Consider the following 25,174-nt stretch of genomic DNA (forward strand, 5'->3'; position numbering starts at 1 on the left):
AACAGATGTTTGTGTTGGCTCCCTGCGGTTCATGTCTAACACCCAGTAGAGGACCCAGACCACGTTCATCTTGCAGCTGTAGCTATATGGGCAGGTTCTACTGCATAGTACACATTCAACAAATAGAGTGACTAAATTGAGTTAAGGAGGAAATGAATAATTCAGAAGTAGAATCTGATGACAACATTATGCTGTTAGTTCTTTGCTTTTCAACATTGTGAGTCTAAGATTCACATTTGTTCATCAGACGAGCAGGTTTCCTAGAGGGCAATGTTCTTCAAGATGAGGAAGAACCCATATTTGTTAAATGAATTGCCCAGATGGCCCACAGCTCCATGTTTCTCCTGATGTGTCTGATCGCCTGTGCCAACTTAAAAGACTATTGGGATACACTCCAGAACACACAGCACATCACAGGCGTGGGCTCGGTTTTCAGGCTTGACATTGGCTTTCCAGAACTATTTCTTAAGGCAGTTTTCTTGCAGAAAAGACTAATTAACATTTCAAAAAGGCAGCAGTACATTCGCCTCCTGAAACTGGAATGGGCAGAGCAAGGCAGAGCAGCCATGAGTCTCCCTGCAGAGGAACAGGGAGACACATGCTCACATATTCACTGCAGGGTCCAAGTGACAGCGCCAGCTTCGTGGGACAGTGGGAACACAGCTAGGATGCAAGCTGGATGAGGGCAACAGCTCACGCCAGAGCTGGCAACTTCTGAAGACATGATTGTTAAAACATTTGGGTTTGGGATAGTTTATGAGTGCATATGCCAGTGTGATTTAGAGACACACCCTTGGCATGTCAGCAAGGGCGTCTTCCAGAGAGGTTTAACTGGCTGGACGTCGGCAGCTCCACTCCATGGGCTGGGATCCCTGACTAAATGAGAAGAGGGTGAGCTGCCCATCAGGCACCCATCTCTCTGCTTCCTGACTGTGGGTGTAATGTGACCTCATGTTCCTGCTGCTTTCTCTGCCACATGGACTGTGCCTGCAAGCCATGAGTCAAATGACTTTTCTTTCTTGTTTTTATCATAGATGAGAAAAATAACTAATACTGTTATGACCAGCTTTCTACTCCTTACCCCACTCCCATCCCACTTCACCTTCCAATGTGTTACCTGGATGAGAAGGTATCAGGGTTGACTGCGAGCAGGTCACCATGCTAAATGATGAAGGGAGAAAATGCTGGGAGCTGCAGTGGTGGTGTGGGGGGGAGCTGCAGTGAGGGAGCTGGGGTGGGAGGTGGTGGGGAGCTGCAGTGGAGAAGCTGCAGTGGGGGAGCTGGGGTGGAGAAGCTGGGAGTGGGAGGTGGTGGGGAGCTGCAGTGGGGGAGCTGGGGTGGGAGGTGGTGGGGGAGCTGAGGTGGGAAGTGGTAGGGGAGCTGCAGTGGGGAAGCTGGATTGTGGGGAGCTGGGGACAGGAGGTGCTGAGGAGGCTGGGATAGTCAGGGCAGCATCTGCAGATGCCACTTCTTTAAGATGAGGGACTGTTGTCATTCAGGTCAGTTTGGCCAAGAGAGCAGGGCTAAACAATGGGGCCTCCCTTCCCAGAAGTAATGACATCATCAGGAGAAGGACCAACTGAAGGACATCTGGCCTCTTTCTGCTCTGTTCTATAAGCCGAATTTCGGCAAATGAGAAGTTCTGAGACTTTCCGTGGGGTCGCTGCTTGCTCAGGCTTTTCCTTGGGATTATTCTGACTCTCATATCTATGAGTCATCCTATGGCTGAGTGGACTTCCAAGGGCCAGTCTCCTTTTGAAGTATTAACCTGTCACCATTGTCAGCAAATCAATATTCACCCGTTTTAACCAATGAGCAGACAGAGGCTAGAGAGTGATGAAGAATTCACTGAAATGTCATGCAGACCCAGAAGGGAGTAGAGAGAAAAGACACACTGTGTATGAAGGTCAAAAAGGTACACGGAAGGCTTGCTACAGAGGTACAGGACAGTCCTCAGTTGTCACAGTGTTTGGATCTGCTGAACATGGCAAGCGTGATAAAAATAGACACTGTGCCCAACGCTGACCCTTCTGAGATGCTCTCTGAGTCAGGGGGCCCTGAGGACTAGACGGCTTTCTCAGGGCGGGGCTGCGGCGCGAAGCCCACTCCATTCTCCGCTCTCCCAGCCTGTGCCTGCCTGCCCCCTCCCCATATGAACGCCTGCATCTCCAGACCCACCTTGGCATCTGTACCACAGAGCAGCCAAACTGGCACATGACACAGCCAGTGTGAAGCTATTAAGCACAGGCCAAGAACCAAGAGTTCAAGTCGGGTCTTTGGCTTCCTTTCCTTCCTGTTTCCTGCAAGACACCTGGAAAGGGCAAACCTTGCTTTCCTCCTTCCAACATCCTTAGAGTTTTCATTCAGCCCCTCCTCCCCTCCCCGACAGGAATGCATCTGGTTAGCATAAGAAAGTCTGAAAGCGGTCTCTGAGAATGATTTCCCTCTCAATACCGCAGGAGAAGAAAGGTGCTTTATCACGTCAATAATAACTAGCTCAGGGGTGGGACCGCAGCCTTATTTTTAGAATGCCATCAATTCTCAGCCAGAGTGAAGCTGATTGTGTGGGCCCTGAGCAGCAGAGGCAGTGGCAGCAGCAGTCACATTTCCATTCCAGCTGTGGTGGGGGGCAGAGCACATGAAGGCCCCCACACCCTGTCTTATGACACCTCCTTCAGGAGCATGGTGTCTTCGGGATTAGATGTCTCCCGGGGAGACTGGAAAGTCGGCTCTGACTTGGCACCAAATAGAACCAGAATATGAGAAAGAAAAAGAAAAGGAGAAATACCTGGGTTTCAGTAGCTCCCGAGGAAGCTTGAATAGCAAGTGGCTTGTGGGACTGTCCCCAAACTGGAAGGCTCTGTGAGTGGCCTGGGTATTGAGAGGTGGCAGGCAGGACTTCCTATCTTGCCATGCCTCCATGCTCCCCAGGGAGGCCTGAGGTGCATCCTGCAACAGCTGTAAGGGAGAGGAAATAAAATGAGAATCCAAAGGGGAGCGGCAACTGGAGGGCAGCATTGCTTGCCTGGCCCAAACGCTCAGTTTTCACTCCAGACTCTAAGTGATAAGACCAGCAGAGAAACAGAAAGCTTAGCAAAAAACTCCAATGGGTCTCCCTGCCGAAAGTCCTTCCAGTGTGCCACTTATGTGGAGACAGAGGGGAAGGTGGGAACTTCACAACTCCTGTAGACCCATCCAGACTCATCCAGTGTCTCAGTGAGGCTGTGGCTTCGGGGACTTTTACCTTCAAGAAGTTATGAATAAGGCTGGAAGACATGACTTTGGAGAATCCAAATATTCCTCTTTTCTTATTTCATTTTTGGGGAGAATACATGCTACTCATGTCTTATTTAAGTCTAGCCTCTTTAGGAGAAACTGCCACTTCTGGGACCGCCAGGGATCCAGCACTCCATCCCATCATGAGCCATTAGGGATCTAGCACTCCATCCTATCATGGACCACCAGAGATCCAACACTCCATCCTATCATGGACCACCAGAGATCCAACACTCTATCCTATCATGGACCACAAGAGATCCAACACTTCATCCTATCATGGACCATCAGGGATCCAGCACTCCATCCCGTCATGGGTCACCAGGGATCCTGTAGGGATAAGCCCGCCCGTTGGGGGCGGGCTTGCCTCGGGCGAATGTTTACTGACAAATTGGGTGCGCAGAAGCCCGCGGGTCCCTTCCTGTTTCCTGTACTCCACGGGAACCTTGGTTTCGTGAGTCTGGTTTTCCATTAAAGTTGTGCAAATACTTATCACAATTTGTCTGCATTAATCTAAGCCGCCACATCAGGATCCATCACTCCATCCCATCATGGGCCATTGGGGATCCAGCACTCCATCCTATTATGGGCCATCAGGGATCCAGCACTCCATCCTATTATGGACCATGAGGGATCCAGCACTCTATCTCTTCATGGACCACCAGGGATCCAGCACTCCATCCCATCATGGACCACCAGGGATCCAGCACTCCATCCCATCATGGACTATCAGAAGAACCAGTGTTCTCAGCAGACACCCAGCATGAGGCATCTACAGGCAGAGTAGGACATAGAGCCAAAAACCTGCCATCTCCCCCTCTCGGCAATTCCCTTGGGCTTTTGTAAGAAGGGAAGTGAAAGTGAAAGAGGGACAGAAGGACAGAAGGACAAGGGCACTGAATCTTTCCTCACTACTGCCAGCATTGACCACGGCATAAGATTCTGCCCTGCATTGGGCCACGCTTTCAACATTTGAGCATTAGTTGTGCCCAGAGAAGCTGATGAAAGAAACTGAGTCTCCAGATGGCCCTCTCTTCACATCAGGGTCCAGATTCTGATGTTTAGGTCTGGACCACAGGGATCAGAGCTCAGTGGGGATTTCCATAGTCCAAGTGAAGGCTGGGGATTTGCCTTGCTAGGAGTTGGGTCAGGATTGAACTTGTGACTCTTGATCCTGGGCAATGACTCTTGAGAGGAAGCTGTTGGGAAGAGCTGCTGAGTAAAGATATGTCCTAGCAGAGAAAAGCCAAGGTAGGATCTGTTGTTTCCCTGCTGGACATTGTTCAGCAGTCAAGCTTTTCCTTAGAACCAGCCAAGATGAAGCAGAGAGAACTGGGGGTCAAGCTTCATGTCCCACTTGGCACTGTACTGTTCCATAGATGGAACCCTAGCTTCACTTCTGTCACTCTGAGAAAATACTTAGAAGAGAAAGGGGACATCAAGGCAGGCACCCAAAACAGCTAATCAATCACAGCCATTGTCGGGAACAGAGGGAAATGTATGCACTGACTGCTCAGCTAGCTTCCTCTGCTCTCACCATGCATGCATGCTGACTGCTCAGCTAGCTTCCTCCACTGTCACCATGCACGCATGCTCAGCTAGCTTCCTCCGCTCTCACCATGCACGCATGCTCAGCTAGCTTCCTCCGCTCTCACCATGCATGCATGCTCAGCTAGCTTCCTCTGCTCTCACCATGCACGCATGCTCAGCTAGCTTCCTCTGCTCTCACCATGCATGCATGCTGACTGCTCAGCTAGCTTCCTCCACTCTCACCATGCACGCATGCTCAGCTAGCTTCCTCCACTCTAATAGTCCAGGCTCCTGACCAGGCAATGGTGCCCCTATTTTCAGGTTGTTACTCCCCACACCAGTTGAGACAATCAAGACAACACCCACAGACACACCCACACACACGTGACAAGTCAACCTGACCTAAACTTTCTTCTCAGGCGGTTCTAAGTTGTGTTAAGCTGACAAACAAGCTATCACAGGTAAAACTGTTGTCTTGGTGAAAGCCATTTTGCAAGGAATCTTCTGAAATCTCCTTCGTAATTGGGTATTCCTCTCTAACCCCACTGAAGACAGATATGGTGCCAGAGTGAACACTTGATAGCAGCTGTCTGTACAGCCAAAGCCAGGCCTGGTTGTATAAGCCTGCAAATCCTCACTTACTCAAGAGGCTGAGACAGGAGAAGAGCAAGTTCAAAGCCAGTCTAGGCAACTAAGTTAGACATGGTCTCTAAATGAAAGTAAAGAGGGGATAGGATGTTTGTCTAACAGTACACATACACACACAATACACACATCCCCCCACCACACACACACATACCCCACACCACATCCCCCACACCACACACACACACACACCACAAACATCCCTGCACACACACACACACATTCCCACACATACACACACACACCACATCCCCCACACCACACAGACACACACACATATCCCCTACACCACACACATACATACACCACATCACCCACCACACACACACACACACACACACACACACACACACACACACACGGCCACAGAGAGGGACAGACTACTAAACAGAAACACCCCAAGCGTGTACACGGTTGAATGGAGAGGATCACTCACACCCATCAGAAATCCATGAATTCTTGAATTCAGGGCTATGCTTTCTGAGTGGCGGTGGTGATGGTGTCTCTTCACATCAATGGAAACCCTAACATGATTATCTTTAAATGTCAACTTGACACACTCTTGAATCACACAGGAAAGTCTTAACGAAGGGTTGTCTGAAGGGGCCAGTCTGTGGGTACAACTATGGGGAATTAAGTTAATTGATGGAGGAAGATCCAGACTACTGCGGGTGATCCCATTCCCCAGGCAGAGTCCTAACTTGCATATGAGTGGAGAAGTCTAGCTGGTCACAGCAAGCAACTGAGCAACCACACATTCATTTCTCTCTGCTCTTGACTGTGGGGTGATGTGACTAGCTGCTTCAAGCTCCCGCCTCGACTTCCCAGCAATGGTGGGACTGTAACCTGGAATCGTAACTGAAATGCATCCCTCTCTCCCTTGAGTGGCTTCTTATCAGGGTGTTTTATCACAGCGTCAGAAGCGAAACTAGGTCATCCCTACAAAGCAAACTGTAAGGAGCTGGCTTGATACAGCCAAGACTACACTGCCTCTCTTCTAAGTGACCCAGAGTCAATGTTGGCCAGGATGATCTCATTATAATACAGATTCCTCACAGAGGGATTTCTGTTCTACACTTTTGGACAAAGGATATATGAAGGAGTAGCATGATGTCCAACTGAGCATGCTCAAGATTGTACCTCCCCTAATGTGACGGGAATATTTTCTATATGAATGTTCACCAATTTCCCCAGTGATAGCCCCATAATTTCTTTAGAAGAAGCACTCTTGAGTTTTGGTATTCTTATGAGACACAAGTAACACTGCTTCCTTTCCTCTTTTGTCCCCTAGTGTGGGTGTCACACTTACAGAGTGAACTCACTGCATTTAGCCCCATTTTTTTTGGAGACTCTAAAAATTGACAAATTTTTATCAAGATAACAAATAAATGTTGAAGAGAAATCACTTTGTCATATTTGTGTGTGTGTGTGTGTGCACGTTTGTGTGTACGTGAGCCTGTGTGAGCATGTGGAAGTTGGAGGCCATCAGGTGTCTTCCTCCATCGCCCTCCACCTCAGCCTTTGAGACAGGTTTTCCTCACTGAACCTGGAGCTCACCGATCCAGCTGGACTGACTGGCCTGTGAATTCCAAGGATCTTTGCCTCCTCCGTGCTGGTCACAGGTGCATGCTACCACACACCGCTTTTTTACATGGGTGCTGGCAATCCGAATTTGGGTCCTCATGCTTCTGTGTGACTGTACAACCCTGCTGACTGGGCCATCTCCGCAGCCTTGGCTTTGTCAACCTTTTGGTGCCTGTCAACTGCTGATGACCTTTTGGTGCCACTTCATAGAGACACCAACCACCAGAGACTGGGTGATACACTACCCTTTCCCATCACTCTCCCTGCCCCCTAGGCAGGGTCAGGAGAAGGAAGACCCAAGGTAAGGCTTTGACACTTGCCTGATTGACATCGAAAGACCTGGCCGTGTGAAGTCTCTTGGGACCTTTAAACAGCATAAGGAAAGGAGGCTTGTTTAGACTGCAGCCTCCCAGGGAAGCTTCCTTCTTGGTGGATTTACTGGCCAAATCCAGGACTTCGGGACTCTGTGACAACCTGGAATGAGGGCAAAATGAAAGCTACAAGTAAACTCTTGCCTAGGGAGGGAGACCCACCGTAGGCAGGGAGAGTGTGTGGCAAAGGACCTTCTTACTGCCACGATTCCTACATGAACTTTCAAACACTGTGCAGAAAGGTGGGCTCTTATCAGTGACCACAGAGAAAAGATCACCCACCTTTGGACAAAAACATTAGTGATGCAACCCTCGAAATAACCACCTCCCAGGCGGAGGGACTGCTGGGCATTCGAGAAGTCAGGGAGCCTTTGGTTCCTTCTCATAACCTGGTCATCAATGAGGAATCGGAGGCTGAAAAAGGAGAGAAACAAGACAAGGGTGAGACCCCTCACAAACCAAACCAAACCAAACAACCCGAACACTGTGGGAACTCTCTGCTGTCTGACCCAGACTCAAGTCTGTCACCCAATAGGACTGGTCAAATCAGAAATGTTTTTTAAAGTGCAAAGTATTTTCACAGTAACACTTAGTTAAATAATATATATGTGCTGAAAGTATGCATCACAGACATCTGCTCAAGCAAGGTTTTAAAAAGGTTTATTTGTTTTTACTTTATGTGTATGTGTGCATTGCTTGAATGCATGTCTGTGGACCACTTATGTGCCCAGTGTCTGAGGAGCCAGAAGTGGGAATCAGATTCCCTGGAATTGGAGTTAAGAGTGGTTGGGGGCTGCAGGTGCTAGGAACTGAACCTGGGTCCTCTGAAAGAAAAGCCAATGCTCTCAACTACTGAGCTATCTCTCTAGCCCCTTGTATTTTTGCAACATAAATAATCAATATGGTTTGCATCCATTAAAGGTATCAACTGGCCCAGTACCCCAGGAACCTCTTTTTGTATTAATTTTAATTCCCAATTTCTTCCCCTCTCCAGGAATAACGACTACCCCAAATTCTGATACAATTGATTTGCCCCGCCTTTAAACATCTGAACACAAGGTCACAGGAGAGCAATCTTAGGTGTACCTTCTCTTACCCACATTTTTGGAGGCTCATCCACATCCTGTATAAAGGTTTCTGATGGCGCCTCCCACATTTAGGATGGGTAGTCCATTTTAAATTTCTATCTATCTACATACATCCACTTTATGTTTCAATCAGGACAGGGGTACAACTAGGAAAGGGCTAACACGCAGCCAGCGAGCATCAGCGCCAGGAAGAGATACTCTGAAAAGCTGTGCTGGAGAACTCTGCTGGACTAGACTCTGGCAACAGGAAGAGCCCACTCACCCTGAGGTGTCGCTTATTACAGACACATGATGTAGTAAGCCATCCATGTAGGTCTGTACAGACTTGAAAATCGGGCCACTGCTGTCCCTGGTGCTCAATTCAACGTGACCATCTTCTAGGGTGACCTGTAGGCTGCTTGTCTGAAACCATCCCAGAATACACCATTAACAATTAATGTGCATTTAGAAATGACAAATGAATGAGCAAAACTAAGCATAAAGCAGTCAGGACGTTTTGACCCAAATATTTGGACTTTACCATCTGATCAAAAGATAATTTTTAAATAGTTTGTCTCCTTGTTGATGAAGATAAAATGTCATGCAGATTACTTCAACACTGATGAATTTGTCAGTCTTTTTCTAGATCTACTTTTATCAGGCCCATTTAATTTTCTACTCAGCTGTATAGAACACTTAATTCATATCTAATTCCCCCTATCTTTACTCTTATTTTGATGAAGTTATTTCTATCAGAATCCGTTCTCTTCTGCATGAATTTTATAGCAGGGAGTTGATTTATCATCATTCAGGATTCCTTTCCCATGTAAGATTACAACAATGACTCCTTCTCTATGATTTTCATAAACGTTTTATGTTCTGGTCATTATTTCTAGGAAGCCCAATTTTCTGGGTCAAGCTGTGCTCTTCCAAACATTGCCGAGACGACTGGTTCTTCCTGTTGATGAGTAACTTAAAGGCTATTTTAGAACAGCTGCCAGTTGCATTTAGTTTTCGCCATCAAATCTAGTTTCTAAAGTTTTCTTTAAGATGTGCTGTCTGTGAGCTTTCCTACTACAGTAATTTGACAGTGCACACTTACAGCCAGTGAAGGCTTTCGTTGCTGTTGCAGTACTTGCTACCAATAGGGTCAATTGTGTTTCTTAAATAATCCCCTTTGAACTTGAAAGCAATGCCCCTAAGACCTTTCTAGAATTCCTGTGCTGCACAGAATTGTTCTAACTTGTTGCTAATCTAATCCTTCCATCTACTTTCAACCATTTTGTGGAGTGTGTACTAACTGCACTTACATGTGGCAGAGAAACAAGGCTTAGGAATAAAGTGCTAGATCAAGGCTGGGGATATGACTCAGTCAGGAAAATGCTTGCCACAGGATGAAAATCTGAGTTTAGTTCCCGGAACCCACATAGGAAAAACTAGGTGCAGATGTGTGTGCTCATAATCCCAAGGCTGGGGGGATGGAGGAAGGAGGATCTCCAGGCCTTGCTGGCTAGGGAGCTTAGCCTACTTGGTGAGCCCTAGGCTAGTGAAAGACCTGTCTCAAACAAGGTGATGGCTCCTAAGAAATGATAAAAGAAGTTATTCCTTTATCATACACATCACATACATAATCACATGACACAAGTTCACAAATACACACACACACAGAGGGGGGAATGGTGTGGGAAGTCCTTCTGTATATGTATTGATTTTATTGGTTAATGAATAAATCTATTTCAACCAGTGACTTAGCAAAATAGAGTTAGGCAGGAAAACTAAACTGAATGTTGTGAGAAAGAAGGCAGATTCATTGAGAAGTTATGTAGCTACCACAGGAGACAGATGCTTCTATGGGAGTCTGCTGAACTTTGCCAGTAGGCCATAACCTTGTGATGATACACAGATTAGTGGAGATGGATTAATTTAGAATATAAGAGCTATCTAGAAAATATGCTTAAGCTGTTGGCCAAACAGTACTACAAATTGATGTAGGTGGGTCATCTGTCTATGTGTTACTCTCATTGGTTAATAAAGAAACTGCCTTGGCTTTTTGATAGGACAGAAAATTAGGTAGGCGGAGAAAACAGAACAGGATGCTGGGTAGAAGGCAGTAAGGCAGACGCCATGAGCTCCGGCCCAAGATGGATGTAGGTAAGAATCTTCCCGGTAAGCCACTATCTTGTGGTGCTACACACATTAACAGAAATGGGTTAATCAAGATGTGAGACTTAGCCAGTAAGAGACTAGAGCTAATGGGCCAGGAAGTGTTTAAATTAATACAATTTGTGTGTTGTTATTTCAGGTGTAAAGCTAGCCGATCGGGAGCCAGGTGGCAGGAACGCAGCCTGCAGCTCCATCTACAGCAAATAATATAGTTTCTGCATGATTATTTTGGGTCTGAGTGCCAGGAATGAAAGAACAGCCTCTGCCAACAAAAGGATGCCCAAAGTGGGGCTAATGGGTGTATTATGGGACTGGGCTGGACAGAAATTTCCGCCAACAGAGAGAGACAGACAGAGAGAGAGAGAGGGAGGAGAGCGCACACTAGGTCAAACTGTTGTGCTGTCAAGCTTGGCTAGCTGGCCTCCTCTACTATCTAATGGCATGTCTCTTTAGGGATCATTTTTAAAGTCTACAAAGAGTGGTAAACAAGATACCAAAAGGCGATGACCTTCCTAGCGGACATAGCCACAGAGGCAGCCACTGCCATCTTTTAGATCCGATACAAAATATCCACTGTGATTGGCAACACTAAAGAAACAAGTCAAAAAGCATTATTTGAAAGTCCAGTTCTTCCTCTGAGAGGATTTCTAAGCTGACTCCTCTCTCTGGAGCTGTAAAGGGCATCTTCTGTGGACCAGAGTCTCACTCTTGCTCTCTCGCTCTCTGTGTGTTCCTTTCTCATGTACGATGTGCATGTGTGGGTTTGCATGTGTGTGGAGGCACAAGGTTGACTTTAGGTGTCTTTCTTGATTGCTGTTTACCTTACATATTCAGACAGGGTGTCTTACTGAACCTGGAGCTCACCGTTTTGGCTGGTTTAGCTCAGGAGATGGAGCCCTAGACTGCTAAGGGGATGCCTTATCCGCTTCCCTCGAGCTGAGATTAGAGATGGCCTGCCATGCCCAGCTGGCCTTCACATGGGTGCTGGGGATTTGTGGGTCCAAACACCAACCCTCAGATTTGCATAGTAAGCACTTTACCTGCCAAACTACCTCCCCAGTCCCCAAAGAGAATTTTTGTGGCTAACTGAACCCGACTTCATCTAACTCTTCAGGGGTAAATATTTTCTGAGGAGTAACTACTGTAATAAGGGAATATGAAGTGTATCTTCTGAAGTTGTGATCAAGAAGAAATACTAAGTATAAATCTTAATGTTTTCCTAAACCATATCATTGCTTATACTAGCTATAATTAATTTTAACCCACATCTGTAAAGAATGGAACGATTACTCAATGCACACAAATCCAGCTCTACAGATTATGCGGCACCATCTAGCTGGATTTCCTTCAGGATCTGCCCAGGGGGAGAATTGCTCAGGTCAGAATTGTGATGTCAGATAAAAGGCCTCAGCCCTCTACCTTCAGGAGAGAAAATGAGCACCAGGCTTGCATCTTAATTTGAATATGCTCCCTCTTACCCGTGTCTGATGATTTAGTAGTGTACCACTGGGCTGAAAGGTCTGGAACCCAAAAGACAGCTGGAAGCGGTCAGGCAAGGGCACATCCAAGTTTGTGAAACTCATCTGTCCTCCTCTGGAGAATGATGCAGTTCGCACAAGCTGAAACGCAAACATGGAAATGACTGGCATTATGATCGTCTCCTGGGCGCTCAGATATGGGCGCTCACACTGCACCACTTCCCTAGAAATGGCAGGCGCCATTAGTGCAGTTCAGACAGCTTTGCTGTGCCACACCGTCAGGTTCTGTGCATAAAGCTGAGATCACAGGCAGTGCATGAAGCCTGGGGCCATCTGGGATACAATGTGTCACGTGGCTCTCTGGGATACAATGTGTCACGTGGCTCTGCATCCCGCCCTTACCTTCCAGTCTTCAGAGCACTTTTTGGTTACACCCACAGTATCATTCAACCTAACAACACCACTGGTTTTCTTCAGATTCTTCATGCAGCCTTGGAAAGCAGGAGTGGAGATGTTAAACCTGGGGAAGGAATGTAGAAAAAGAGACTGTTGAGCCTGGGCTCCCCAGAATGCTGGCTGCCTGGTGTTTCTCAAGGGACGGAAAGTCTAGAAGTGCTGTAAATGGCAGGTATTATAGAAACACGTACTTGGAAGTTCAAGAGCCAAAAATGTGTCTAAAAACTTTAGGCTATATTTTTCCCACTTGCTCTGTGAACTCTGAGGAAACTGTTACTTTTTAGTTCTATGAAATTACGGAAAACATGGCTGATGTAGTCAATGCCAAGCTGATGCCCTGGGTTTGAGTCTATCTGCTACCTCTGAAGCATGCCACCTGAGCAAGCGGCTGTTATGAAGATTAAACACACCGACGCTCAGAGCCTGGAATGAGGGTGAATGCAACACAGTGTGTGAGAGGCCCGGAAGCAGGGGAGGGCTGTGGGCTAAGGAGCTGGGCTGTCACTCAAGCTCGGTGCCTGCTTGCCCAGGCAACTTTACTCCTCCACTCCTCCAATCCAAAATGAAAAGTCTGCTATTCTGCTTCATGGGTCTGTCATATGCTTAATTTTATATGTGCGATACACTCGCACAGCACTTAGGGAAACTGAGGACTTGTTGCCACCCAGCTACGTCACTGACCTATGACTCCCTACATTGCCACCCTCACATCATTATGGCATCAATTCTTCCGGCTGTGCGGTGTGTGTTGTGTGTGTGGGTGTGATTTGTGTGTGTGTGCACACTGAAGCCGAGGTTAACAAGATGCCTTTCTCTATTGTGCTCCACCCTACTTTTTGAGACAAGGTCTCTCACTGAAGCTGGAGCTTAACAACTCAGCTAGACTGGCGGGCCAGGATGTCTAAGGGATCCCCTGGCCTCTGCTGCTAGTACTAGAATTAAAGGCACACACTACCATGCCAGACTTTTTTTTTTTTTAATATGGGTACTAGAGAGCTGAGCTCAGGTCTCATGCTTGTTCAGGGAGTTCTTTATGGAATGTTACATTTTCCCAGGCCTATACAAGCAATTTCTGCAGCAGGCTTCTCTATGTGGCACTCTGACATTCCCCTTTGATTGGGACTTCCTGACCTACGTGGAGCTGAATTCATGAAAAATATTAACACACATGAACTGACTGAGGTCCAGACAAATATTAATGTTTCTTAATCAGATGATGCATTAAGAAAACCCAGCGCTGATTTCATTGTGAATCCCTAAGGCAGCTCTGCTAATCCAAGTGGAAAGGCGTCCTGCCTTCAGTATAGTCCGAATCGTTATAAAGAGCAGAGCTATGAAGAGCATACTTACAATTGAATTTTATAAAAATAAAAAGCGCACCCTCATTGGCACTGTGGCTTAGTTATTTCATAAAGACAGCTTTCACCTTGGAGAAGAGGGATGTCTGTTTCAATTCTGGGGCTGGCGTCTTTACAAATTTGTTTATATTCATTCTCTTGGGCCAGCTGAGAGCCCAGCCTTCCATAGGCCTTCCAGGATGCGGGTCTCAACATACTTGCTAGAGGAACCAATTATGCCAGGGCACGTGCTGTTCTGTCAGTGACTTCCTATGTCAGAGTGAATGTGTGCACTCTGGGCCCTCTGCCCACCGAAGCTTACCCAGCTCACTGGTTGGAGTCCGCAGATGTGAATGAACAAGGAAAGCACAAAGTAAAGCTGCACCCAGTGTGTGTTGGACCCCTGGGGGACAGTCACTTTCCAGTGACCTTTGTTTCTGTGTTTATGATTATCTCAAACCCAAGGGAAAATGGCCTGGTTGGTGCCAGGTCCTCTGATCTTATCGGGAAGGACTTGTCGACTGGATCAACAGACACATGATTCCCGATTATAATCTCAAGTCATTCAAAGATCTGAGTACTCATTCCCAGAAGACTGAGAGGGAGGAGAGCCACAGCCTCTGCAGAGCGAAGCTGCAGGACACAGCCTGGCTCCATCAGGTGTCTGCTCTCAGACTCTCCTCAGTGGCTGCCCCTGCAGGGTCCTGCTGGGGCTCTTTAGGCCACCAACCTGCAGTGACCCTGCAGGGACAGTTGCAGGGGTTTATCCAGATGGATAAGACAGGCCAGAAACAGATTAATACTGCTCAGCATTTTATTTCTGAAGAAACAAAAGGCCAGGTAAATATTTTCATGGGCCCCCACACACTTCACTTATTTCTCTGCTCTTGTGATTTTAATTAAAACAAGAAAGTAAAATGTAAGCTTACTTAGGAAATGGGGGAGCCTCTTGTTTGGAAGCGTAAATAAATCTGTCAGGAAAAGTGTCTCTCTCTCCTTCCCACCTCCTCTCCCTCTCCTCCTTCCTCATATGTGTATTCCTAGTCTATACCTGCCCATGAACGTCTTTATTGGGTAAATCAGTAGACACATCCAGTTGTCCTCAGAGTTAGCATCCCACTGGCCTCTTTGTGTTCCTGTCCTTCCAAGAGTGACAAGGGACAATGGGGGTGACACACAATTCACTGAACTCCTCCCATTTTGGATGGCCAGTCCCATTTTTCAATTTTTACAATCTGGTTTTCTTTCTGGACTACTTCATCAGTATTGCAAAGTTAGTTGCTTGTGGCTGAAATTCAGCTAGAGAGACTAGAATTATTGGTAGCAATCGCTGCCTGGCTGAGAAATGATCTGCTCTAATAAAACACATCACACTGGGGTGGCGAGAAGGCACTTGCTGTCACACCTGATCCCCAGGACACACAGGGTAGGGCAGAGCCAACTCCCTCAAGTCCTCTGTTCTTCACATGCATGCAGTGGTTCCCTTCCCCCAAAACTCCACAGCATCATCTTACCTCTCTCTGATTGCAATTGGAATTCCTCCCAGATAATATGTGCCAAAATCAAATATTTCCCCTTCAATTTTTATATTATGGTCATGGTCATGCATATATATCCACATGAGTTTTCTTGATTTTCCAATTGCAATCGAAATCTGAAATGAATGGGCAATGATCAGCAAGCAACGAGACCCAAACCTGTCTGTAGTGGCTCAAAGTAACTGCGGCTTTGTTTTCCTTTGGATTTGTTTACATGCATGGTAGAAGACTGCCCAGTGGAAGTATGGGGTAAAAATCTGATACTAAGACATTTGTATGTGTGCGTGCATGTGTGTGTTGTTCAAGTGCATGTGTGTGTCTGTGTGCATGTTCTACATATTCATATTGCATGTGCAGAGGCCAGAAAACAACCGTAGGTGCCGTTCCTCAGGCATTGGTCACCTTTGCTTTGAAACCGTGTCTCACTGGCTGACACTCACCACACTCTAGCCTGCTGGCCCACAAGCACAGGGACCTGACTGCCTTTACATCCCCAGGGCTGGGATGACCAGCCCACCACACACAGCTTTTTTGACTTAGCTCTGAGAAGCTCAGGTTGGTTCCTCGTACAGTGTGAGTCATCTTCCCAGGTCCCTAAAACAGTGGTTCTCAACCTGTGGGCTGTGACCCCTTTAGGACCATCACAGAATGAGGAGGTTGGAATCCATTGTCCTAAAACATTTTAGTAGGGATGTTCTCACTTGAAATTTATTTAGGTTTACATCCATGCCTAAATGCCCGAATTTCTAAGGGCACCTCCCAGTTAATAAGTTCACCTTGTAACAGGTTTGTATGTTGTTTTGCCTATCTTTATTTTTGGGGGGACACTAATTTCATTTTAAAGCTTCACTGGCTTCTAGAAATTCAGATCACCAGGCTCCGAGGACATACCGTATGATCTCGCCCGTTGTTGACAGTGTCTTGAATTCCTTTCTCTTTGGGGGGCTCTGAATTCAGTTTGTATCTCACCATGAGATTGCCGTCTTCTATGTCCAGGGATATGAATTTATCCTGGAGTGTGGAAACAAGGTAGATTACCAGAAGGCCTGGTTGAGGAGTCAGAAGTTCTGGTGGTTCTTGATGTACTTGGTGCTGTCAGCTTCAGGTGCCTCCAGGGCTAAGCGAGAGGCAGCACTGTGAGACCTCATGCGTGGGAGGCTGATGATGGCTGACTGTTGTTAGCCGTGAGAGACACCGTAGTGCCCAGAACTCAGGACAAAATCATACATGCCAGCCAGATCTGGGGGCCACACATGGAGTCATTGCTCACCTTCCTCCCTTCTCATCCAGTTGAACCATCCAATATGCCTCTTAGCTCTGACGTCTCCAGCCCTGGTCTCAGCCACAGCATCCTACTCCTGTGGTCCTCCTGGTCCCCTAGATCACCTTCCACAGTGCAGCCAGAACAGCCTTCTGTCCCTGCAGGTTCTCATTGCCAGGCCTTTTTTGTGCCCCTGTCCCTGTGGTACCCTTCTAATGTCACCTTCTGCTTGTCCATTGGTTTTAGAAAAGGAGGCATCTTTTCTAAAGACTGATTTCATACTTCATTATTTTTCTCTCCATGATTTAAAATTGTGATGAAGCAGCAACTCACTGGCCAGCAGTGCACCTTTTGTGCAATACCAGCCTTCCCCTCTAGAGGGCAGAATATGGTTCATACTGCTGAGCATTGCCTCTTGGCCATGGACCTTGCCCTGGAGAGCCATCAGCTTGAGCCAAGTGGCAGTGACTCCCTGAGAGCAATAACCACCTCCTTAGCAGAGGCCCTAAGGATTCTTACCAAAAGCGTTATGTAAGTTTCCAGACGAAACACTATTTCTGGTTCTTAGTCTCCAAGAACTTCAAATGTTCAAGTTGAGCAACCCCAATCCCCAAATTCATAATGGGAAATGCCTCAAAATTGAAACATTTTGTTTGATTATCAAAAGAACACCACAGTTCTGATGAACTTTGCTCTATGCACATTAAAAATATATTGCATGAAATTACCTTCAGTCTATGTACAATGGGTGTTTATGAAAACTAAACAGAATGCTGGGAGAAAGGAGGCAGAGGCAGAGAAAGCCATGGAGCCGCCAGAGTCAGACATGCCGAAACTTTTCCAGTAAGTCACTGCCACGTGGCAATACACAGATTCATAGAAATGGGTTAAATTAATATATAAGAGTTAGCCAGTAAGAAGCTAGAGCTAATGGGCCAAGCAGTGATTTAATTAATACAGTTTCTGTGTGGTTATTTTGGGGCTAAGTTCCAGGAACAAACTAGCACCCCTCCTCCAACAGATAAGTGCTCAGCTCTGAGTGGACCATCACCTCTGCCCACTACTGTGGAGGCTTAGGGACCATCTATGGCAAACTTATAGCGTGGATGGGGGAGGCACTCTCCAACCTCATCCCTTAATGAGTAGATACTGGCAGCTGATGGCTGCTAGGGGAAGAAAAAGTCGTTCTTCTTTTTAATGTGGCCACTGGTAGATTTTCCATAATACACAAGACCCCGCACATACAGACAGCACTAGTTGGACTTAGTGACTTATCAAGAAAAAACCATGAAGTTGGGAGGGCACCATGATGGGGGGACTTGAGGAAGTTGGACAGGGAAACGGGGGCATGAACAAGATTTTATTTTATTATACACAGTATAAAGTCCTCAAGAACAAAGAAAAAATATTCAAAATAAAGACTGGGCCTCTTCCCTAGGCTGCTTCAAAGTACAGAAACTTCCATCCCTTGGGAAGTCAAGCTGCAGGCTCAAAGACAATCCCCAGCTTCCAAGAGCCAGACCAAGGTCATAGCTTCAGGAAGTTCAGCCCCCGAGACTGAGGGGACTTCAGGAGGTCTTTGTTTTAAAGCAGAACTAGAAATTAGTAGGCAAGCCACCATATACAAATCTGAAACTGAAATGAAAATAGGCTAGGAGGAAAATCATGCCTCATTTTGGCGGCAATTGCTCAATTCCTGATCCTTTGTCCTTGTTAAAATTTACCCCAACAGAAAAAAGACATGACTGCCCAAGGTCATATTGCCAGGCTGGGTGGGCTATTTACAATCCCCCAGTTACCTGATTGTTAGACACAGTGGATAGTCAAGTCCTCTCTGGATGTTTGGTATGAATTACCTGGTGTTCTGCAAAGAACAGCAAACCTCGGTCCACGGTCGTCTGGATGGTCTGTATGAAGCTTGGGAAGGGAGCGTTGGCTTGAGTGGGAATGCGGGCGTAGCCTGTGCCTTCAAAGTAGTTTCTGTCAGACTCTTCCTTGCGCCTGTCAACACCGACTGGAAGTTAGATGTCAGCCATAAAAGACCATTTTGCAGGTTTATTTCCTAACATGAGATGCCACTGGTTAAACAATGGACCGAGGAATGCAAAGGCTGGGGGGGGGGGGGAATCTCAATTGTGTAGGAAAGGGGAAATGGTGTTTGCATGTCAGCTAGTCTTCCTTCCTAACATGCTCTTAATCCCTGCACTGAAGAGGCAGCTCTGTAGGCAAAGTGCTTACGCTGTAACCATGAAGACCCCAGTTTTGATGCTCAGAACCCATACGAAAGCTGAGAATGGCAGTACATATGTGTAATCCTAGTATGGGTGTGTGTGTTGGGGGGTAGAGGCAATGGACATAGGGGCTTTCTGGCTAGTCAGAATGTGAGCTCTAGGTTCAGAGAGAGAGCCTGTTCCAAATATAAGGTGGGGAGTTGGAAAAAGACTGATGTCTACCTTTGCTCACCAATCTGTGCACACAGGGACGAATAAAGCCAGACACACATACACGTATCATGTAAACTTATGAGGAGAGAGGGAGGGATGGAGGGAGCGGAAAAGGAGAGAGGGAGGGAGGAAGAAAGGGAGAGAGAGAACATCTTCTAGAGATGTCTATTTAGGAGAAAGTGGTCAAATAGCTGAAAATATTTAAATGTAAGAAATTATTAATTTTTAGTGTTACTTTATGAATAATAAATGTTTGCTATTCTCAGATAAGAATATCTCAAATCCTTTAAATTGTAGGGATGGATAGGAACTCAAAAGAGCAGGTGCTGAGCCGGGCAGTGGTGGCGCACGCCTTTAATCCCAGCACTTGGGAGGCAGAGGCAGGCGGATCTCTGTGAGTTCGAGACCAGCCTGGTCTACAAGAGCTAGTTCCAGGACAGGCTCCAAAACCACAGAGAAACCCTGGTTTGAATAAGAATGGCTTCTGTAGGCTCAAATGTTTGACTACTTAGTCAGTAGGGAGTGGCACTGTTAGGAAGTGTGGCCTTGCTGAAGGAAGTGTGTCTCTGGAGGTGGGCTTTGGAGTTTTGAAAACCCAAGCCAGGCCTAGTGTCTGCCTGTCTGTCTGTCTCTTTTTCTGCCGCCTACAGATCTAGATGTAGAACTTTCAGCTACCTCTCCACTGAGCCACCATTCTTCCCATCATGACAATAGACTAACCCTGAGTGTAAGCCGACAGCCCCTGTTAAATGCTCCTTCTCTAAGAGTTGCCGTGGTCATGGTGTCTCTGCACAGTGACAGAACACTGACTGAGACAGAGTAACTTTCAAATAGGTTCAGAAGGCAAAATACATAGAAAAATCACTCAGTTTGTAGACTATCGTTTAAAATTTAATTACATAATTATTTGCCTAAATAATTCAATATTGAGTATTTCTTGTAGTAGGATGCACCAAAGATTTAAGATTCATTTTTAAAATTGTGTTCCTTAGCAAGTACGTGTGCTACATATGTGGGTGTGTGTGCCCCAGTGGAACATGTGGCTCAGAGAACAACTTGTGGAGTTCATCTCCTCCTTTTACTTTTATATGGAAGGGGCTCAAACCCCAGTCCTGAGGTGTGTGCAGCAAATGCTGCCACCCCTGGAGCCACCTCACAGTCCCCAAACAGGCCTGCTTCCAGAACCTGAGGAAACTAATGTTATGTAAACTAGGGCAAGATGGGTGTCCTCTGATCTTAGAGGCATAACATGGTGGGTGTTGTCTGCAAACAGGAAGGAAGCAGTTCTGGCCCCAGGCAATGCAATGCAACACCAGTACCTTGCCTGCCCATCACTGGTTGGAGCACAGCAGTGTCCATCCCCAGCCCGGTCCTAGGGACAAGGGCTTCCAGGCTTCATTTACCTCCTACAAGGCTCCACTTCAGTTGTGTTGAGATTGAAAGTTGTCTTGAAGTTGTACAAGCTCAGAACATTCTCATTGAGGTCATCTAGTTCGATACAGCCCTTGTATGGAGGGAACCTCAGTCTGCTAGGCAGCTGTGAGAGAAACAGGGTCACGCAGCGCTAAGACTTAACAGTCAACGTTAGGGTGAGATTGTGGTTCAGGCTTTGCCATTTAAGAGCTCTCTAAACCCAAGCTAAGTGTTAATCTGTCTGCCCGAGTGTCATCATCTTTAAAATAGGAGTGATATTAATATTTATAAGTACAGTACATTAAATTAGTGCTCTTAAGCTAAAACAGTGGACAAAGGAAGTGCATGTTAGCAGTTCTCACCACGTGTGCTTTACGAGCACATGGTTGATTCCCTGTGTCTAGAATGAGTTAAACAGAGCCGTGAAGTCACTGTAAGCGCCTCACTCAGTGAGTCTGCATTGACACTTACTTGAAAATCAGGAGGGTAGCCTCCGACATAGAACACAGCAGTCTCTGGATCCAAGTTAAGGAGTGTGTTGCTGCTGTCGCCCTCCATGTCATAGACCTCAGGGGCTCTGGGTTTATTGGATGTGGCTTCCTTGGTGTAATTAAGTTTTGCAAGCTGATAAATTCTGTCGAAAATTAATAATGAAGTGTAAGAAAAATGAAAGAATTCAAAGCTGACACGCTAAAAGCACGGCCTAGTGACATCGACCGAAGAGTTCGGTGAGGTTGGCCAGCTTCACAAACAGCAAGAGTTTGTCAAACACCGTACCTCTGGAACTTCACTCGGTCCATAACCGCCTCCTGATTCTCGCTCTCTGTCAGCACCTGGTCTACCTGGACCTCAGCTTCTCGATTCCCCAGACTATAGACACATGTCAAGCGACCATCTACAACTGCCATGCCGATATAGTCCTTGGAGGCCTGGAGACATAAAGGTCACCTCAGAACTCTTTGTTTAAAACGAAACAGCACTGAGGTTTCTTAAAGATATTTTAAAACAGAGATTAAACGTGAGAGTTAAGACATTCAGGCAGTCAGAAAACATCCCAGAACACACGTGTGGCAAGAACTTAGAACTCTTCAAACATTACAAATCCTCATTTTCCATATCAAGAGGTTCCTAAATGTTTTATTGCATAAATAATGTTTTATGCCATAGGATTTGGGAGGACAGAATACATAAGGTGTACCTCTTACAGACCACTATAGAACCCTTGAGTGGTAACGCCAGAGCTGTCGCCTGTGTTTTAGTGGACTATTTAGTAACAGTTTAGTTACTGACTCCCCCACTGTTCAATCTCCAATCAGCTACGAGCACCTACTGCAGAGCAAGCAGACTTAGCTGCTCATTAGAGTTCACCAGGAAGGGAGGCAAGCCACCCCTCTTCTCTGGGTGCCATGCTGAGTTCTCTGCTATGACATTCCCCATTGTCACACAGTGTGTGTGTCTCTCTCTCCTCTATTAGAAAGGGAGAACCTAAGGAAGAAACGTCTATAGATAGATAGATAGATAGATAGATAGGCTAAAACTGACAATTTTGACCTTTACCTTTTTAAGTGTTTTTTGGCATTCAGGACATTTAAGAAATAAATTTTAGTTTATCATAAATATCAACATGGTACATAATTAAAGCAGTTGTCCACCTGCATCAACTAGGGGACTGTCTCAGAACCTATGGGGACCTCAGTCTTGCAGTCATTAATGTGAAATGGCAAAGCACTTGCATGTAACCTGTGCACAACTCTTGCTTCTCATTGGTGGCTTACATCCATGATGAACAGGAGGTCCCCCATAGGCACCACCACAGCACTTAGGAGGTGATAGTCACAAGTCTAAAGGTGGCACCGCCAAAACCATTCTGTTAGTAAAATAAGAGAAATATCCGAACACTACTTACATCCTTATTTCCGAGGTACATCACAAACATGTCCTCAGTGCCCCCGTTTTCTCTCAAGTCGGGTCTTTGGAGAAACAAAGACAGAGATGTGTATCCCTTTAAGTCTTCTAGGTCATTTGGCAGCCGGACTTGGACACCAGATTTACCATTGAACCTCATGGGAACTGCAACCTGTGAGGAAGAGGAGGATGGGAGGACGAGGTGTCACACAACTATGACAAAGAGGATGCGCTCAATGACAGAGTTCTGTCGCCATCCCCCAGTGACACATCAATGTGCCAAGCTGTTGTGAGAAGCATCAGGGAGCGGTGCTGTCTCTTGGACCCAGGTTATTTTTATTTTTATTTTTTTATTTATTTTGGTTTTTGAGACAAGGTTTCTCTGTAGCTTTGGAGCCTGTCCTGGAGCTCTTGTAGACCAGGCTGAATTCAAACTCACAGAGATCCTTCCGCCTCTGCCCCGCAAATGCTGGGATTAAAGGTGTGCACCACCACCGCCTGGCTATTTTTTGTGTGTTTTACATATATACACACATATATTTATACATACACACACATAAGTCTAGATGCACATACATACACACACATGTATGTCTGAGACAAAGTCTTACTCTGTAGACCAGGCTGACCTCAGACTCATAGAGATCCACCTGTCTGCCCCTCCAGAGTGCTGGGATTAAAGACTGCACCACCATAGCCAGCTTGGACCCAGGTTATAAATTCATGAAGCTGTCTGCAGAGCCATCTGCTCTTTATGTGTATTGACTGAGGGACACTAAGAAACCATCTTAGTCTTCTGAGAAGCGATGATGTGGTGATGGGTGATGATGGTGATGACAGTTAATAGCACTTCCTACCCCACAATTAATATTCATGGATTTAATGCTCACAGAACCCCCTATGACAGTGCTTGTGGTTAAAATGTGATACATTAAGATATTTTAAATAAGAGTTTCTATTGTTGTCGAGACAGTATTAGTGGTTCAGGCTGGCATCAGGCTTACTCTACATCTCAGCATGGCTTGCATTTGTCATCCTCCTGCCATCACCTCATATGGTCACAGGCATGGCCTACAATATCCAGCTCTCTAAGGTACTTTTCAAGGGAATTTATTGCCTATGAGTATGTTACACACTATGCCTGCATTTATTACAGACATTCAGAATTGAATATGCATGTGTGGAGTGAGATATGGCTCAGTCAGTAAAGGGCACACAAGCATGAGAACCTGAGTCTAGATCCCTAGTACCACACACGTGAGCACACACACACTCGTGAGCACACACACTGGCACACACTCATGAGTACACACTGGCACACACTAGTGAGCACACACTCATGAGCACACACTGGCACACACTTGTGAGCACACACACTGGCATTAGGATTCTAGGCTGTGCACCTCAGATACTCTGTGCTAGAGGCCCTGTCCTGCTCTCCCCCTCCAATCTGTCATGAATCAATATGTCTATAACATTAAAATTACTAGAAAAGTGAAATAAGGGAGTGATACAAAACAGAGGTCCACCAACCCCATGCGGTTCAAAGAATTAAAACTTTACAGAGTATTGTTAATATCATATAGATGTTATGAACTGTCAGCAAGAGTCTGCCAGTTAGCACAGGTCTGTGGACCACCACTGGTCAGGTCCAGTCTAAAACACAGAAAACAAATATCCCCTAGCAATCAAAAGAATAACTATCTTGGGATGACACCCCAGTGACACTAACATATGCTTTATCTGTCCAGCATTGGAGTGTTTCCTGACACTTAGACATGTGGTCTGAGGCCAGGGTCCTCTCACACACTTTGTGAGCTCACAAGAGGGCTCTCTCTTCCACACACACCTGCCCTCCTGTAGACCCACCCACACTGCTGAGTCTCCTCCTGGCAAGCTGATTGGCTTCCTGTCTCCTGGGGAACTCATCTTTGTTTTATAACTTGAAAAGACACTTTGAGTGGACAGTAAAAGATGGAGGCTACACACCTCCGTTTATGTCCCCACCTTAAGAAAGGAAGCCTACCTGATAGCATTTTCCTGCAGCCTCCTCTCCCTTCACAGCCACCACTACCCTGGAGCTGGGATCTTAAGCAATGCTCATGCAGCTTTTACTGTTTTCACTACCTAGACCTCACCTACGGCTCTAGATGTGTCTACTTCCTGTCTAGACCTCACCTACGGCTCTAGATGTGTCCACTTCCTGTCTAGACCTCACCTACGACTCTAGATGTGTCTACTTCCTGTCTAAACCTCACCTACAGCTCTAGATGTGTCTACTTCCTGTCTAGACCTCACCTACAGCTCTAGATGTGGCTACTTCCCGTCTAGACCTTATCTATGATCTAGATGTGTCTACTTCCTGTCAGCTACAGCTACTTTATTTTTCACATTTAAATATTTTCATGTAAATGATATAAGCCAATACTTTTACAATTTGATTTCTTGACATTATATTTGTAGATTGATCCGGGTGATATGCATGAATCCAGCTCATTAGAATTTAGTACTGCCAACAGTTGGCTTTTTCTTTTTTCTTTTTTTTTTTTGATTTATTTATTTATTTATTTATTTATTTATTTATTTATTTATTATGTATACAACATTCCTTCCATGTGTGCCTGCAGGCCAGAAGAGGGCACCAGATCTCATTATAGATGACTGTGAGCCACCATGTGGTTGTTGCTGGGAATTGAACTCAGGACC

The 25,174-nt window shown here is 46.1% G+C and overlaps 1 protein-coding gene across 6 annotated transcripts in view; it reads right to left on the bottom strand.

Moving 5' to 3' along the window:
• Positions 1-25,174, bottom strand: part of Lama3 (laminin subunit alpha 3) — a 214,416-nt gene that overhangs the window by 13,314 nt on the left and 175,928 nt on the right. For all 6 annotated transcript variants that reach the window (XM_050160721.1, XM_050160719.1, XM_050160717.1 and 3 more), the window contains 13 exons: positions 22,470-22,640; positions 21,341-21,492; positions 21,035-21,197; positions 20,554-20,687; positions 18,563-18,707; positions 16,337-16,456; positions 15,422-15,561; positions 12,517-12,634; positions 12,115-12,255; positions 8,757-8,896; positions 7,689-7,820; positions 7,356-7,509; positions 2,789-2,958 (listed from right to left, as the gene is read on the bottom strand). In XM_050160721.1, the coding sequence (XP_050016678.1) occupies positions 2,789-2,958; positions 7,356-7,509; positions 7,689-7,820; positions 8,757-8,896; positions 12,115-12,255; positions 12,517-12,634; positions 15,422-15,561; positions 16,337-16,456; positions 18,563-18,707; positions 20,554-20,687; positions 21,035-21,197; positions 21,341-21,492; positions 22,470-22,640 (1,880 nt within the window). The remainder of the gene's footprint in view (positions 1-2,788; positions 2,959-7,355; positions 7,510-7,688; positions 7,821-8,756; positions 8,897-12,114; positions 12,256-12,516; positions 12,635-15,421; positions 15,562-16,336; positions 16,457-18,562; positions 18,708-20,553; positions 20,688-21,034; positions 21,198-21,340; positions 21,493-22,469; positions 22,641-25,174) is intronic.

This window comes from Alexandromys fortis, unplaced genomic scaffold, assembly GCF_014885135.2.
Source record: "Alexandromys fortis isolate MF-2015 unplaced genomic scaffold, M_Fortis_MF-2015_v1.1 scaffold_104, whole genome shotgun sequence".
Lineage (NCBI taxonomy): Eukaryota > Metazoa > Chordata > Mammalia > Rodentia > Cricetidae > Alexandromys > Alexandromys fortis.